This window comes from Zonotrichia albicollis, chromosome 10, assembly GCF_047830755.1.
Source record: "Zonotrichia albicollis isolate bZonAlb1 chromosome 10, bZonAlb1.hap1, whole genome shotgun sequence".
Lineage (NCBI taxonomy): Eukaryota > Metazoa > Chordata > Aves > Passeriformes > Passerellidae > Zonotrichia > Zonotrichia albicollis.
In genome coordinates, this window is record NC_133828.1 from 34,916,168 (window position 1) to 34,934,597 (window position 18,430).

Here is an 18,430-nt window from a genome sequence, read left to right on the forward strand (position 1 = left end):
TGGATAAATGACACATCTGAAAAACTGGGTCCCTACTGAGGTGTCTGTGGCAGGGATGTAGAGATTTTGCTTCAGGCATCTCTGGAAAAAACCCATGTCTCTAATCTGCATGTTTCACAGAACAAGTCCTGTTCCCAGTTCCTTCCTTCCCCTGGCTGGCTGCTGAGCTTTGCTGAGCCCGAGGATGCTCCCTCAGCCCCGGGGCTGCCCCCAGGGTCAGGGTGCCCAGAGAAGGGGGTTGGGGTGCGAGGGCCAGCTCTGGTTTCAAACAAAAGTGCAAAGCCTTGAAAGGAGGGACTAAGAAGAAACAGGTGGGGGGTTAGCCATAGAGCCTCTGAAGTTTATTTGCTTAACGAACAGAAGCCCAGGCTGTCAGACCTAGGTCAAATACTCCTGCAGTTTGGGTGTATTTATTTCATACGTGGCCTGTAACCCAACCTGATTCCTGGATTAAACCACTGTAAAGTCCTGGCCCCAGGAACACATCCCATGCTTGCCATCAAGCCCAGCACATGCCGGGGCAGGACCTTGAGGGGCCACCTCGGTGTTCAGCGGAGCCTTGTGTCACCAGTAAAGCCTGTAATTGTGGGTCCTGTCATTTCCAGTGCGAGCTCTGCAGTTTACAGCTGCACACTGTGACCACAGATCCATCACTTCGTTGTCCCATTAACGTGAGCCACGCCTGAAGGCTCCAGGGATGAGCTGCTCAGGCTGCAGCACGCAGCTGCTTGGTGGGACGCCACTGTCCCAGAGCCAAGCAGTGGTGACAGTCCTCCACAGCCACCACGTCCCTCACAGGGTGGAAATTCCTGAAATCTTTGTGCTTGCAAGTTTTTAGGAGAGTTCACCTTTTCGTCCAGTATGTTCAGGAGTCAGTCAGTCCTCCAGAGAAAAGGGAGGGAAGTTTTGAATTGGCACAATGGCGGTAAAACTACCTGCACGCACACAAAAAAATGTTCTGGTTTCCCAGATATTCCCCCGATCCCATTAATTCCAGTAAGGCAAACAGCCAGTGTGCTCCAGAGTATTTCAGGAGATGAAAAATTTGCATTTGAAAATTTGCATGTGAAAAATTGCAGATCTGCATTAAAATTAGAAAGGAAAGAGGAATTAGCAGTGGGTTTTCCCAAGCCCAGCCTGAGGCTGGTAGTGCCAGGTAACTGTGCTGGTTGTGTGCAAGGAGGAGTCAGGTGGAGGCATGTGAAATCAAACAAGGTAGAATGAGGGGTACAAAGTATTTGCATTCAGAAACAAAGTATGCCTCTTCATTTAAGAGAAACCCCGTTTTTACAGTAAATTTGGGATACTCATGTGTTTGCTTTTAAGTCTGAATCATGCAGAAAAAATGGTCAAAAAGTTCAGGAGCTGCTATGTTTTATCAACCTAAGTTTAAAAAACTAGGTTATTTGTATCTTCTTGTTTTGTGGATATTTCATTTAATTCACTATTTGTGGCTGATTTTCAGATGCAATTGGTCAGGATAGAAGAAGAGTTTTGAGAGAATGAGGGATCAGTGTTTGTTAGACTTCACCAGTGAGAGCCTGATGGGATATGGCAGACCTGCTGTGGCTTATCCATAAGCATTCCTGCAAAGTTCTGATCGTGTCACTGGTTCCATACCAGCCCACAGCATAGCCACCCACTGTGGGATAGAAAAAACCCCTCACTTTGAATATATGTTTATCTGTATTTTATTGGAAATTTTTCACTGAGTTTTTTCTTAGGATGGTCTAGGTCATGTATACAATGGGTAAATCCATTTTATGTGTGCTAAATATTTGTATCTTACCTGTCCCATAATCCTGGAAAGCCCTTTGGACCTGTAAACTTTACTGTCTAGCCCAAGTTTAGCTGGGGATTGTTTTTTGGTCCTGATCTTTGCAGGTCTGTGAGAACACCCAGTCCTTTACATGGTTGTGGCCTTTGTGCCTATGACTGCTGGAGTTGGGAACCCAGGAATTCTTTGCTGCTCGCCATTTGGTTTTGAACTCTGCCACACCATCTTATGCTTCATGGAGTTGATTTTTCCTGTTTTGTGAGTGGTGACCAGAATCTGGTTTTGTTTTATGTCCTGTAGGGTTCCTGAGCTGGAAGATGCCCGTCTAAGATGGAAACTTCTGCTTCAACAGCTGCTGGGAAAAAAGAAGGGAAAGGTGCTGTTCTGGAGGGGAATGGCTTTACAGAGACGGGGAAGAAACCCCCTCCTCTAGCAGCAGCGGGAGCAGCCGTGGCACAAGGAGGTACTTTGTTTTCCACAATTTGAAAGCAGCAGGGGTGTTTTTCATTAGACTGTAAGAGTTTAATAAGTATGATGGCATCTGTCTTCCTGTGAACACGCTGAGTTTATTGGGGTTTTTGGCTGTCAGAGGATCTGGAAGCTGTCACTGCATGGCATCTAAATGTCACTGTGGTGTGATGGAGAACTGGGCTGGGGTGAGGGAGGGGATGGGTGGTTAGGGGTGGCTGTGGGGGCGTTGGGACATCCCATCAATGCTTGCCACCAGCTGACTGGTGCTGCACAGCGTTTGCAGCACTGTGCCCTCCACTCCTCCATGGTTAAAGAGCGCCTGGTGGGGCTGGCTGGAGATGGGGAGCACCTCATTATCCTGGTCAGAAAGGGTGTCATGTGCTAGCTGTGATCCTGCTAATGAGCTAAACAGACTGCGTGGTCTTCAGTCATTGCTGCTGGGGTTTCACGGTTAGAGAGGAATTTGGGAATGTCCAGACCCAATGCAGGAATGTTCATAAAGAAACCCCTCCACTTGTGCTGTTCCTGTTCAAGTCAGTGTGTTAAGCAAGATTTTGGTCTTGCTGGTTTTGAAGTCAACTGGGAAGCTCTTGTGGATACCTGCAGGCGTGGAGCCATTACTGGTGGATGTAACTGTGGTGTGCCGGGATGTTGGTCCTGCCTCCTCCTGCTTGCTGTGGCAGGCAAAACCCACGCCCAGCTCTGATACACGTGAGCTGGTGGACATCCAGGGTAGTGCCAGGGCCCATTGTGGTGGCACAGCTGTGGGCCAGGCTGTGCCCACTGAGGAGCCACCATCGCTGCCCTTGCTGGGGACTGGTTGTCGTCTTTGGACGGGGTATAAGAGACAAATTTAGTCTCCACCAGTTTGGATGTGACAGGAGACACCCCAGCTGTGTAAACTTTGCAGGCAGCTTTTTTTTTTCCTTTTTGAAATACATGCTGTTGCTAGTCAGAGTCTACCTCAAAATGATCCTGTCACCTCCCCTTCCTTCAGTGCAGGGTGGTTTTTCATCATCCCAGGAGGACAGAATGACTCTTCTGTGAGCTCCTCTCTTTCTTACCCAGATTGGCTGGAGAGTTTGAGTTTTTTGTTGCCTGACTTTTGAAGATAGTTTCCAACCAAAAAGGCTTAAATCTGCTTTATCTCTTCTTTTTCATAAAGTTTGCTACTCAGGTTTCTTTTTTCAGTTGACCTGTGAAGATTCAGATGCACAGAATAATGTAGGAGTGGCTAGCAATCTATCAGATTAGTTTGTATGTTTGATACGCATTTTCTTAAAAGCAACCAAAAAGTAATTCACAAAATTGTTGGGAGGGAAATGCAGTTTTGTGGTCCTGGATGGGTCTGAGCCACTTTCCTTGTGAGCACTGCACCGAGTGGCAGAAAGGAAGGCTTGCCAGGAAGCAGAAATAGGGGGGACAGCACTGTGCAGAAGCTTGGCATCCCCCAGCAAATCCCCGAAGAAGCAAAGGCTGTAGGAACTACTGAGGCAGTCCACTTGAGGTATCATCTCAGTGACTGGCAGACCTGAAGGGTTGATTGGCCCCAATGTCGTCCAAGCATGTTCTAAAATTCCATAGATGTGCTGTTATGAATAAACACCTTCTCCTCACTTGGCACTTGCCTTGGGAGTGCCTCCACTGAGGAAGCAGTCACAACCTTTTCAGAGATCCAAATGAGGATGCCCTGAGGTGGAGTGTCCATCAGCCCGTATGGCATCCCTGGAGACCTAATTGGTTTTTAAGCATCCAGTATAATATGTTCTGTTAGCAGTGTGCTCTCACCTTTGGAAAAAAGTGATTTATGGGCTCAATATTTCACCTTTTAGTAGGAGGAAGTGGAGAAGTAAGTTGAGGATTGTTTGAAGATGTCAGGGGAATTGTGATAAAAGCGTTGTGTAATGAGATGTAAAGAGTGAAATCTGTGTCACGCTGTGAAGAAAAGTGCTCATAAATGACCCAAAATGGCAGCAGTGGAGCAGCGTGTGGCCGGGCGCTGGACCCGGGACGCTGCAGGTGCTGCACGTGCTCTTGTGGCTCCAAGTGCTTCCTTTGAACTCTGGCTAGACATCATACAGGCTCCTGAGAGCCAGCAGCGTGCTTATGCGTGTGCTTGGAAGTAGAAAAATGGATACAGAGTTGTCTTCTAACCTGAGTTAACTGCAAGGTGCGATTTAGCAGGTGATGACAAAAAGGCTGGGTGGAGATGAGACTCTACTTACATGGTGTTCATGCTAATATAACATGTTTGATGCCCTAAACTAATTACTCATAACAGGCCAGAACTATGAGTATTTATGCTCATACTTTTACAGAAGAAAGCAGATGAGGCTTCGAGATTAATTAGGAAGTTCAGCTTGACAATGGCATCATCTTTAAAGGGGGGGCCTCTGAGCTCCCCACCCTGTTTTGGGGCCATACAAGCAAGTCTTTATTCTCATCCAAGACAGACGCTTGATTTCATTTATTGCAGAGGTTTTACTCTTTGTACTAGCATATGAGAAAGTGGCAGTGAGGCTCAGCCAGAGCTGCAAATCACCAAGCTGCTCTCCAGAGCCAAACAAATGTAATTTGCAACACATTTCTTCTCCTTTATTCTACTGAGTCACATAGAAGGAGTGCCATCATAGCACGCTTTGCATATTTCTCAAATCACAAGGTTTTCTTTTTCCCTTGTAGGAATTAATAGATTCATAAGGTTTTATGTCTAATTAATTGAAGGAATAAACTGAATATTAGTTAAATAATTGAAGAATAACGATTTGATTCTATTATTAGTTAGACTGTGTTATTATAAGGTAATATGTTCAGTCTGCATTTCTAGTTCCCTTGCTTTGGGTATTTTTCCCAAATGTTTCCAGCCTCTAACAAATTAAGTTATGGCTGTGGGAAAAGAGATCGATACTGTTGAAGCTGGCAGTAGAGAAGAGTCCTTTTGTACTAAAAATTTGCATCCCAGTCTTCTGAAGCTGCCATTTTAAACATCATGCAAGACAGTTTTTTTATAGTAACTCATTGATCAGATGTTCAGAAATTGGCCTCACAGATATGACATCAGGGAAGTCTCTCCTAATTTTCTGGTTTTCCATAAATCATGTTGGCCAAGGAGTCAAAGCTCCTCTTTTCACTTGCAGTAGGGGCAGCTGTGTATGTGTGACTGAGATGGAAAGTGTTTAAAATGACAGCATGTAGGAACTATAGACAAGTTAAATCTGCAGAAGAGGCTCTTGGTTTTATTGTCTCTACTACTGAAGGGCAACTTAGAACAATTCAAGTCAGAAACCCCTTCTGTTGAATGCCAGAGTCCATATTGCTGTGTGAGGTGGGAGGGTTTGTGCAGAGCCCCATGAGTGGGGCGGGGTTGTGTCCTCCAGGCTGGCTCTGACACGTCCTCTGTACCTGCAGGCATGAGGAAGCCCAGGCACAAGACTGTAGGGGAAATTCAAATGAGCCACTCTTTCAACGGCAGAGGTTGAAGACAGGAAGATAGGTTTCTCATCTCGTAATAAAAATTAAATACAAATTCTCCTAAATGCTAACTGCCCAACTTTAACAAGGTCCAGAATGCACCTTTCCCTTTCCACCCCACCCTCTGCCTGACACAAACTCCAAGTTCCCAAATTGATGGTGTTTATGTTTGAAACATTTTTCTGATGTCTGGCTCTGTCAAGACTAATTTTAGCATTTCTAAAGCTGGGTAAAAATACAGCCTCATTACTTTGATGTCAGAGCATAGTTTACTATTAGTATATTCTGGGGTTTATCATTTTAGTCATGTTTAACACAGCTACAGCAGGCATGCACTATTAAATCTGGCTTATTTTACATTCCTGTCCGAAATTATTTATTTGGAACAATTTCCTCTCTATCAAAAGACACGGCTAATGCTGAGTTTTAATGTGTTATTTACACACAAAATAACCTATTTACAACTCAGTATCTGCCGCAGGGAGAATGAATGGGGCAGTGCTCCCTTCATCCTGTTGTATCTGAGTTTAACAATCTGGATTGCTAATAGAACCATTTATCACAGGGTGGTAATTTATTTTATGTTAGCTGCACAGGTCTCCCTGCCTCTGATCTATGGAAATACTTTGTATATAATGAAGTTCAACAAGTCATTTGGTGTAAACATGGGGAAGCCAAGCTGCAGAACTAGTAAGGCTCTGGCTGTGCTTTTTTTTTTTCCAGGAGGTAACGACTCTCCTCTGATATTAAGGCTTCAGTTGATGAAATACAGCTCTTTGCCCTGTGTGTGCTTTAAAGGCAGAGTATGGGGCTTTTCTGCAGCGGATCAGATTGGGATGGAGTTTGCTCACTTGATTTATGGGCTGGCAGGAATGCTTAGTTCTGCAGAAGTAGCACACTCAGCCCTTTCACAGGCAGAGGAGAAGGGCAGGGAGCACCTCCCATCGCTCTCCAGAGGTCTCCCATAAGCAAGCCCCAAGTGGCGTTGGCAGGGAGTCCTTATGCAGTTCAGCTTGCCTTAGAGCTGGATTATGGGAAGACCATGTAAATGAGGAGGAGGAAATGCCAGCATCCCAGCACACCTCAGCGCTCTGAAAAAATATATAGTCTGTGTGGCCCGAGACTCAGACAAATTAGAATGAGAACAGCCCCAATGAAGTCATCTCCTATGTCCACCCTGGAGGGGCAGGGATCTTCTTGAAGAATGTTTTTCATTCCGTTCACATTTTCCAGGAAAAGGAACATAACCAGTACAAGCACATTCTTAGTTTCCCTGCCCTGCACTGCTTTGCTGTGTACATCTTAAAATACTGAGAGATGTGTTCAACAGAAAAGCTGGGACTGGCTCCAGGGGCAGAGGGGGCAAGTGGTTAAAACTGAATGATGGGAAAACCCTGTAATTCAGACTGAGAAATTCTCCTACTGCATAGACTTCAGTGGCCCCCACCTTGGGTAGAGCTTCAGTGCAGTGCTGCCACAAGAGCAGCAGCGATCAAGAACTGTATTTCTTCTCTGACTGTTTCTGTCAGCCTTTCATGAAACCAATTCTGTTGGGTCCTAAGGTGTATTTCTTTGCTACTGTAGCCCTTCTGAGTGGGGAGATTGCCTACAGTCCCTTGTGTACCCACTCATGTCCCTTTGGGCAGCTGGATGTCTCAGATGCTCGGACTGGTGCAGTGCTGAGACTGCTCCCCAGTCACAGGATATCAAGGACAGTGACAAGCTTGCCAGCTTTGTCTCATGCTGGTCACCTGACACCTGCTCTTTGGGATAGTTTAGAAGGATTCGTGTGGAGATAGATGAAGTCAAAGCCAGGCTGCACCATTTTTATGTTTCATGAGCAGTATCTGGGGTGTGGGCCTGGCAGAGAGCACTCTGGGAACAGCAGGTTTAGTTCTTCAGTTACAGTCGCAGAATTTTGATAATTAAGATTGCCATAAACTGTGCTGCAAAAGCATGTCTTGTCTTCTGCCTGCCCTTTTTCTTCTATCCACAGTTTGCAATGCTGTCTCCCTAGTTTCTTCCTCGAAAGAGTCAGCCCAGGTAATCCTCTGCTTTGCTTAAATGTGTGATTGGAGTCTGGCTTCTTGGTTTGTTTTCTTTGTTCCCTCATGGGGGAAAGTCCTTGCCCAGGCCTCTCCACTGACTTTGTGTGGTAGCCAACCCTGTGGGCAAAGGTGTGACCTCAGAGTGGATAACCATTAATGTTTACAGACTTTTTCATTGAAATTGTGTAGCCCTTAGATGACGCAACAGCTTTTTGGTTGGACTTGATGATCCTAAGTGTCTTTTCCAGCCTAAACAATTCTATAATTCATGGCATCAGCTAGCATTCTCTAATTGTATACAGCTCCTCCACACTGTTACAACAAAAGTTCCTCTAATTTCAGCTCATTACAGATGCAAAGGTACTTTTGAAGACAGAGTAATTTTATTTCATCCCTAACCATACTGCAGGTTTGCACATCAAGTTGAAAAGCTTTTATGACTTTAAAATAGAAAAAGTAATTCTTCACAGGCTGGTTCTGGCATTGGTGATCCCAACCATTAAACACTACGTGGCAGACCTTTGTATTTTGTGAGTGTATTATCTTAGCATTAATAATAATTGTAATAATAATCACTTCTGCATTTCTATTACTCTGTAAGCTCCATAAGTTTATTCTGGCAAATACTGGGAAGTCTTCTTCTCTGGGGACCCAGCTTAGACTTCATTTAAGTGCCCTCAGAGGGTACCTAAATATCACCTTTTTAGCTGGTGCTAAACTTACCTATTGTGGGTTGGTCAATTGTAGTCAAGAAAATCTAGTGGTGATAATGGATTATCTCATGGATTGTCTCTTCTGCCAGCAAGTCCCCATATCTTGAATTTTTAGTATCTCTGACAGCTTTTTGCTTGAATATCTGTGAATTTGTGCAGGTTTTATAAATCAGTTCCCCCAACAGCACCCATTAGCCAAGGCATTTGAGCCTGCCATAATCATGGGAGTTATTTTGTCTAAGTTTGCTGCCTAAGTATTAAGTGTCTAGTTTGGGATGCTTTTGCATTAGGGTGGAGTGAATCACATTGTGCCTGCTTTGTTCCTTTGAGGGCTTCATGCCTGATTTAATGTTAGGTGGAAAAATCCCAGTCTTCCCAACTTTGCCAAAATTGTGGAGTGGGGTTAAAGTGAGAAACCCAGGTGGGACTAGATTAATATTTAAAGCCTTTCATTCTTGTTCATCAGTCCATAGCCTGATGAGCAGTCTGGGAGCCCTGACTGCCAGCTCTGAACTGAAATCTCACCCTTGGCCTCTCAAGTTAGAGGCAAACTCAACACCCAGATGTCAACACAGCCAGGGGGGCTGCTTCCCAGAGCTGCTCCTGCTTTACACCAGGGTTGGCAAAACTAGTGTTTTAACAGCCCACTCAGAGAGATGGGAAATTTAAAATCCCCACTAAAAATACAAGGGGAAAAACCATAGTAAATTCTCAAGGCTACAAAAAGCTCCCAAAAATAACCCAAATGGAGGAAAGCTATTAATGCAAAAGTAAATAATTATGTTAAGGGAAGCCAGTAGAGAGGCCAGTGGTGTAAATCACTTTAAGGGGAACAAGCCTTAGATAAAATCCATCCTTTTATCACACAGATTAGGTCTACCTTTGGATGCTAAATAATTGATAGGGTTTGGCAGAGTGTTCCATGGCTGCCTGCACAGAGCAGTGGGACTGCTCCTGAGGTCAGACGAATGGCAAAGAAAAATGTTCCTAGAAATGCTGTGCATCCACTACCAGCACCAAGAAACAGGGCTTGTATTCCCAGCACCCCCTAAAGAAATGGCCTTGAGAAGGCATCCATAGACCTTGCAATGAAAAGAGGACTTAGCATCGTTCCTAACCTTGTTAAACTGCCCCCCATGAAATCAGGTTGTCTGTTTTCATGATTTTGTGTGGTTATGAGTGAGGTGCAGAGGCCTGAGAGGATACAGCCAGTTTCACTGGAACTTTATAATTAGAGAAGATTAATTATGCTGTATGGTGGCTTCTGGGAAGCCCAGGGCTTGTGGGGGGATTTCTTGCTTTGTGCAGCCCCCACACAGCCTCAACATCAGCATCTGTCTGCATATGAACATCCTGGCAAGACAGGGAGATGTCATTGCTCCCATTCTGCAGACAGGGAGCACAGGGGATTTTTTTCCAGGGTCAAAGTGGCTGCAATGGGTTGAGCTGTTTCAGAGGGATGTCAAGAAGTGATTCTCTCTGGGACTTGAGAAGTTTGTGTGTGGTGTACATGGGACGTGGATAATAGTACAGAGGTCTTAGCCCAGGTTCCTTGATTCACCATATCCACTAGCAAGCCCTTCCTCTCTCAATGATATGCCATGTAATCATGGTCAGATGACTCAAATCCCCATGCCCATCTGCCAAACGGAGGCGTTGTTTCTTTCCCTTCAGGAGAGATGAGCACAAGTTGTGTATGCATCATCCAGAGCCTCTGAGAACATCACGATGCAGCAGTCAGTTCCATTCCTCTTGGTTGCATAAGGGCATGAAAATGCTCAGTAGCACAAATAAGTTATCACTGAATTTAAACTAACTCAGCAGTGCCTTTGTTCAGTACCTAGCACAGTGGGCTCATAATTAGAGACTACAGATTTTTCCAGAACCAAGTGAGACAAAAATTGCAGAAACCTTAAATTCTGAAATAAATTGATATCCCATGAATTCTGTGTGGGGACTGTGCTTGACAGGATGAGTTCTCTGATCATAATGGTAATGACAGAGAATAAAACCTCAGCCAAGATTGTAAATTTAGCTCTTGGAGGAATGAAGGGGATATAGTATTTTCATACAAACTTCTTCAGAATTATGTTAAACTCGTGACTTTACATGTGCTGGAAAATGACCTATGCTGGGTGTTCTGTGACTCCCATAGTCGTGTTGGGTTGAAATCAGGCATACCTTGCTGGAAAGAACTGAGCAAAACTTTGGGCACATAGGCTGAGTCCAAAATGAAAATTTAAAAAGTTGAATGTGATCCCACATGATCAAAAACTTGACAGAAATCAATTCTGCCTTCTCTGTAGCTTGTTGGGGAGCGCAGTGGGGGTTTCTCTCCTTTTTTTTTTATACCTCTTTCCTCATCGTGGAATCCCAGATCTTTTTAAGATCATCCCATTGAAAATGCTTTCAATTGTAAGTAAATAATAAATAAGAACAGGAGGATTATAAGCAAAATATTTATATTTACTGCCACCAGTATCTGATTTCTAAAATACAGTGACATTTTCAGGGATTGAATGGTGCTGTTCTATTCTGTTCTCTCTTCTTACAGTGATTGGTTCTTGACTGACAGATTTTCAGAAAAAATCACAGCTGGCAACAGATGCATCCTTAAATAAACAGTTAAAGTAGATGTTTTGATGGCTTCAGTTGTATTGATACAAGAGATCAGTGTCTGACATTCCTGAAAACTATCCAATAGAGGAGGTATCTTTTTCTAAGCCCCTGGCTCCGCGTGTGCTGCTTCAACAATAGTTTAATCTTTTAAAGAAAACAGAGGTTTTATGCACCTGTGGGGATGCTCTGAGCCAAGAGAGAGTGATAGGGGGTCAGCACCGCTGACCCTGGAGCCAAAATGTTGGGTAATATTTAGATTTTTCTGAAATGAAATTTTTGTTTTTGTGAGGTGATGAAATTACCTTTCTCTCTCAGTTTTTCTACCTGAGACTCACCCTGGTTTATGGCTACTCTTTGAGGGATGGACCAGCAGTGATGGGGGGAATTTCCTACATCCTGGCTGGAGTGAATGTCCCTGTCCTGTGTTAATGTGTGCAAGTGCCTTCTTGCAAGTGAGGCTTGAGGTTAAGCCAAATCTGTTTGTGCCGGTTTGCAGGTACAGCTGATGATGTTCTTTCAGAGGCATTTACAGCCGCACTATAAAGTAAAACCAGAGAAACACAAAGGTGAGGACTTTAGGCATTGGTTTGCACGTCCTGTTTTAACGAGAGGAATTATTATGTGTTGTGGGAAGCTGATCCGACTCCCAGAGGCTGCTTGTGTGAAGATACCCAATTTTTTGGTGGCTCCCTACAGTGAGGGCACAGAACTGAGCCTGGAGAAAATTAGTTTCAGTTCCTGATGAAGTCCCCAACTTCCTTCATGATTTTGGGAAAGCTGCTTGACTTCCCTTTGCTCCCTCATTTATATAATGAACTCGGGTTGTTCTTTGGGCCTCCAGGCCCATCCATCAGCATCTGGTTAGCATGTTTATGGCATTGGTCACAAGGAAACACTTAATGGGTCAGACTGTGGGGAGGTTACCATTTCCCACTCCCCACCAGGTGCAAGAGGGTGCTGCTGCCCCTGGGTGCTGCCTTACAAGGGTGACCTTGTTCATATGTCTTAGGTGTCACATATATTGTCCAAAGGCAATAGTAAAACTGTTTTTTAGGGTTGGGGAAGATAAGTTTTAGTTCTTGCAGCAAAGGTGTTTTCAATATCTGCAGTGGAGAGACCATTTGGGGGTTTTCATAGAGATTGAGTGTATTCCAAAGGGCCATGCTTGCTCTGAAGTCAGGTGATCTTACCTGGAACTCAGCTGGAGAGCATCAAGTTGGTAATAACAACTTGTAAATGTAAATATTCTGTATCAAAACAAGAGAAAATTATTTTTCTTAGTTCAAAACAGTTTCTTATGTAAGTAGTCTGTGGGTGAGCTCCAAATACCTCACTGGGATTTTGGACACATCTGGATGAATTTACATAGACCACAGAGAGCTTCGTGGTTTACCCTGACCCAAGCAATAGACACCCAGTAGACATGTATATTCACCCAGTCTAGCAATAGACAGTGGTCTTAGCAAAGTCCTTTGTAAAGACTCTTGGTTGTTAGGCGATGAAGGATAAAATCATTGTCATGGGATAACAGCTTCAGAGAGAAACTTAGTTTCAGCTTACCTTCCCATTAGTCTGCTGTGCACATGCAAGCTCTAATACTGTAATCAGCTGCAGAGGAGCTGGCAGTGCTCTTGTTTGGTGTGATTTTTTTTCCCTTTGAAAACTCCAGAGGAACTTTCCTGTGCTGTTAAAAAGGCATCCTTAAAACATCTTTACTGCAGGGTCCTGTGTTTCAACTGCTGGAGCAGTGAGTCTTAAAATAGATATGAGATGACTGAATGTGTGAAAAACATTTGCATCTCATATTCTGAGCTCTATGCATTCTGCATCACTTATGCAAGCACATTAAAAGGGTTGAGAGTTTTGCAAATTCTTTTACTGCTTTTAATTCCGCTCAGAACAATATCTTTGCAGGTGAAATAAGATCCAAGGCTATCTTTTGGTCACACAGAGTCACTGACACTTGAAGCAGGCTGGATTTATATGTAGTTACTAAAAAATATATAGCAAAATTAAAGTTTCAGACACTGAGTTCACATGCATTGCCCATTGTAAAGATAAGTAACGGCTGTTATAAGAACACTTAAATGGTTACCTTTGGGACATAAAAGGGATCTTTGAAGACAGTAAGTCTTAATACAGAAATGTTTACTCATAAAAAATACATTTGGAATGGGGGAGGGGAACACATTTCCTATTAATGTGGGGTTTGCCTTTTATGGCAGGTTGTAGCAGGTCTTTAACCTCTGTAGCACTTGAGTGAGGATAGAAATGAGCTTCTCCAAGTATCAGCCCACAGGGCCTTTCCTCAGTGCCTGTATCTGCAGTGGTTTTAGTTTATTCTTCCTTTCTGTGACCATAATGAAAAACTATTCTTTTCCAGCCTCAAATCCTTCCCATAGTTAAGTCCTGAGGGCAGAATAGAAATGTCTGCCTGAATTTGCTTCACTTAACCTTGTGTTTTGTGAGACACAGAGCTGATGGCCCAAACCAGTGGGGATTTGAAGGCAGTGTCAGCTGAATAAGGCACGAGAAGAGAAGAAGGAATGGACCCTTGAAAGCCATGGTTATGGATGCCAAAAAGAAAGGTTGTTGTCTCTCTAGTCACTTGCAAAGGGTGCAGCTGTGCCCAGCATTCCCAGTCTGTGCATAATTGGATGGTGGTTCATGTCACCTATGAATTTTCTGGTACCAGTTCCGCAGGTAGTTTTGAAATTATTTTTCCTGGCAGTTAGTATGTTCAGCGAGGCAAAAGAAAATGCCAGGAATATTGATCAGTGTGAACCCCATAACTAGGGAGGATGTAATTTCTGCTTCAAAGTTTTGCAAAGTTATTACTTGATGGGGTAGGACACAGAGTGCCAGTAACCTCAGAGTAGTAGAGAGAAGCTGAGAGTCCTTTATGAAAATCATGGTGGACTAAAGTAAAAAGGTTTTACTCAGATACCATAATACACAGAGCAGCAGAATTAGCCTGGACAAGTTGTGTGGGAGGAGGACTGAGCTGTGCAGAGGGATCTGAAGGCCCTTGACCGGGTGCTATACAGAGATGTGAGAAACAAGAATCTAACAGCAGTGTTTGCGCCAACAGACACCATTTTGTGGGATTCTCAAGAGGAGAACTTGGTAGCAAAGGGAAAAGTTAGGAAATACTAGACACTCAGAAGTGTAAGAAGAAATTGGCTGGGTGCAGAAAAAGACAAAAGGTAGATAATCTGGAAAAAAGAACATGTTGTAAAGATGAGGTGAGATGACTGGATTTCTGATGAACCTTTTCCCTAAGCCCTTGGACCAGTGCAAAATTAGTTCTTCACATGCTAGTGACAGGGCAGAATGATTGGTGGGCTTTGTTATTCTTGTTCCAGAACATCATGCTCATCCAGGCAGTAATCATTTTAGGTGAGTAACAGAAATTAGGTTTTAAGTCACATACTGACCTGTCTTTGTAATTAATACAGCGTGTTCTGGTCACGTAATGAGAGAGAAGACAGATTAAATGAAAGACAGGCAGGATTTTCATTCAGGAAATTGGTATGGTAATGACAGATATGGAGTCTTGGCATGTTTCAGATAGGCTTCATCTGGCCTCTTCAGGTAGCAGATACAAGCACGGCGCTCACTTATATTCACCCAGTCAAGCATGAGGAGGTAACAAGTTCTCCAGGGAGGCTGGTATTTAATATCTGCCAGAAGCCTGCTGGAGAATACTAATACAGATCCCAGATTTAGTGTGCCCTGGGAATGCAGATGGTTGGTAGCAACGTGCCTGGCCCAACAGCCACATCTCCCTTAGCTCCGTGGCAGAGCTGCCTGGGTTTTTATCCCCTGCTATTTGGATTGTAAAAGTGATGACTTGGCCAAAGAAGCCTTTTCTGACTTCCCTGGGAGGAGGGTTAGCAGGCAAGAGAGGGAATGACACTGGGGTTTCTGTCGGGGTGTCTCGCTTGTGGACTGGGGGAGTGGCACCATTAATTCCCCTGGATGTCACTTGGACTATTCTCTTGGGCAGGACAAGCCAAGTGCTGTGAGGCAGTGAGGGCCACAGGGAGGATTTGTGCTCGAGGAGAAGCTTCAGCCAGCTCCTGCAGTGTGTGTATTCTCCTCTGAGACCACAGCAAGGGCAGAGGGAGGGTGGCAGCGCTGTGGAGATCCCGCAGCTTGTCCTCAGGCTGCAGCAGGGAAGGAACTGGTATGAGTTTCACTTTCTTACCAAATAAAGGGAAAAAAGCCCCAAACCCCTGCAAGGCTACTTATAAATCAGGGCAATAAAACTGCTGGTGGTCATGATCAAATTATGTGGTCCAAATCTATATAAGAGAACTGGGGCAGGTTCAGTGCAGCACAAATGTCCTTCGTGCTGTAAACAGTGAATGGGGGGTGAGGAGAAGGAGGAACGGCAGGCACGGGGCTCCCAACACCAACATGCCGGGGAAACAATTTGCTGAGGTGGTTGAACTACATGTTTTCGAAATCTGTTTGTGTCCATAAGGGTTTAAGAAAAGGATGTCGTCTGCTTACTCGGTAACTTGTGTGTGGCCTGTGAGTGGTTTCAGATGCCGGGCCAAAACCAAATAATCTCTCCTTTTAGGAAATTTGAAAAGTATGCATGCATCCCAAAAAAGAACAGAGATTTTTCACTGATGTCCCATGCTCGAGCCACAACGCCTTGTGTAATTGTGGCACTGTGTGCTGTTGAGATGGAGAGAGAGAGGTTGCTGAGCTACCTCTGCTAGAAAGAGACCAGATATGACTTGGGCTTTCATGAGACTGAGTTAATAGGTTGTTTTTAATGGGAGAAAGAGCTACCAGGGTACCTCGTATATCTTCAGAATTTAGCTGAATGCTGCAAAAATGTCCATATTAGGACATGTTCTTTACTAGAAATGAAATAACAGAACTAGTGAACTTTCACAGTACAAAGAACTTGTGGATGAAGTTGAAATTTCTGATGGTGTAGGAGAATTTTAAATTGAAGGGTTTTGCTTCTTTTCTGAGTACCCTGGTCACACTGATGAGTTCATAAAACTCTGTGGTGTTTGACTAATATACCAAGGATCTGCACTGTCCTACTCAAAAGTGGTAGCAGCCGTCAGTATTAATTAAGGGCAGTATTAGAGAAGAGCAGGGGGAGCAAGAGGGGTCTTTCAAGTCTGGCAGCCCCCACTTTCAGAGGAAATGGGCAGACTACACACATGCAGCCAAAAGCCAGTGTGACTCCCCATGTCTGCACAGCAGCTCCATGGGGCCAGCAGAAGGTGTGAAAGACTCCTTGACTGGAGGGAGAAACTTAAAATTTTCTGGGGCATGGGTGTAAAAAAAAAAAAAAAAAGCCAAGAAGCTAAAAGCAGTAGCAGATTTAGGCACAATCCATAGAAGACCACTGCAGGCACCAAGAAATTTAATAACCTGTTATATTTATGTAGCACATTTCATCCTCAAAGCGTTTTGCGAACTTAATGATGTGCAAACTGTGCACACGTATCCTTTCATCTGCCAACGACTGTAGCCGCCTTCAGTGTGAAGCCTGGTGATGGCTGCTTAGCCATCACAACAGTGTAGAACAGCAAGTGGAAAATGCCTGAAGTGCAGGAAGATTAGGGAGGCAAAACATAACCTTTGGGCAAGACAAAGGGATTGAGAACACTTGTGCTGGCAAAGTGCACATATCTTCTGTGACTACAGTCGATCAGATCTTTTAGCAATCCCATCAGATAGAGCTTTCTTTCGGGAAAGCTGGAAAATTCACCTTAGCTGCCTGGAAATCTGGTGTGAGCTCTCTTTTGTGCCAGTTGGCAGTCTCCCACCTCAAAAAGTAGTTGCTGACTCTGACTCACATGAGCTGCTTTTCCACCTGAGATCCAGTGGGATCAGATGACAGTGTTCTACAGATGGCCTTGTGATGTTGTCCATTTCTTGAATTCCACTTAATGGCATTCTCATCTCAAAGGAAGGGTGTTTATTTTTTAGAAGGGTCAGTTAGAGATCCAGGGAGAAGTACAAGTTACTAGCATCTCAAATTTTTCAGGAAAGGGAAAAAAAAGTGCCACACCATTACCTTCCCAAGGAAGTTCTGTATTGTCAGGCATGATAGTTTTCAATGTCACCCTCCCTGTAAGAGTTTTGGTGTGCCATCTAATCCCCCAACCTAATGAGTTCTGCAGGGATGCACCATGATAACTAAAGATCATTTACCTGAATTGCTTTTTAATTTCTGGAATGGGAAGCTGCTTGTGCAGCAGTATAATTACATTATAATTTACAGCAATCCAAAATCAATAAATTTAGTCATATTGGGATAGAGAAGGAGGATGAAAATCCCCCCCACCATTAAATTATTTTACACTCTCTGTACTTGATGATCCAAGAACTCAACAATAAACTTTGGGGGATGGGAGAGAGGGTTGGAGAATCACTGGCTTCCTGAGGTTGGCCAGTAAATCAGCTTTGTCCGGTGATTTCTACAGTGAAATGACACATGGTGTGTTTGCAGAAGAGGACAAATACAGCAGATAATGTCCTTTTTCTGATTTATTTTAATTATGGAATATTGAAGGAGGGAAAATGCTTTGTACTTTCTGGCCCCTTATTCCAGTGGGGAAAAGCTGATGAGCCACCACCAGCTGGAAGCTAAACCTAGGCATCTACCTGAGCTCTGCTCCCTGCCTCAGTGTGACAGTGGATTTGAATAATTACTGGGATGAGCCACTAAGGGAGCTGCTGGGGTTTCAAGCTCTTGATGTCTTCATCAAGATAAGATTGGAAGCTTTCCTCCATGTTAGTATTTTTGCCATGTTTGGCTGTTTGGCTCATTGACTCATCTCTCGGAAGGAGAGTGGGCTGTGCAACATGGGAGTATTGTGAGCTTCCCTGTACAGGAAGGGCCCCTTGAGGGATGGGTTTTTCTTTTGGAGTGTTGCAAACACAGTAGTGCTCTGGTCACTGGAAACACTGAAGGAGGAGGAATGACCTCCAGTGAGAAGGTTGGTCTCAGCTGGTCCTTGCACCAGCTGCCAGCCCCTCTTTGGTGCAAGCCAAGCCCTGGCAGCAGCAGTGCCAGTGTAGCCCCTCCCTGGGCCACCAGCCCTGCGGTGTGCACCATGCTCCATGTTTCCAGGAGTCCACCCAAGACTCAAGTTTGGTTCTGGCAAGTGAGAGGAATAGCAAATAGACACAGGTAGCCCAAACACACCCCTCCCCGATTTAAGAGAAATATTATTTGAGCCGACAGTTCAAAGGAGTTCGGTTGGGCACATGGCGATTGGAGCTGTGGTTTGGTCTGGGATTTTTCCTTCTGTTTTCTTTAAAAGAATGTATCCTGGTTGTATTAGATC

At 44.3% G+C, this 18,430-nt stretch overlaps 1 protein-coding gene across 3 annotated transcripts in view; it reads left to right on the forward strand.

The window, feature by feature from the left end:
* Positions 1 to 18,430, forward strand: part of GLI2 (GLI family zinc finger 2) — a 187,729-nt gene that overhangs the window by 46,566 nt on the left and 122,733 nt on the right. For all 3 annotated transcript variants that reach the window (XM_074548768.1, XM_074548767.1, XM_074548769.1), the window contains exon 2: positions 2,078 to 2,240. In XM_074548768.1, coding sequence (XP_074404869.1) covers positions 2,108 to 2,240 — 133 coding nt within the window. In that variant the 5' untranslated portion in view covers positions 2,078 to 2,107. The remainder of the gene's footprint in view (positions 1 to 2,077; positions 2,241 to 18,430) is intronic.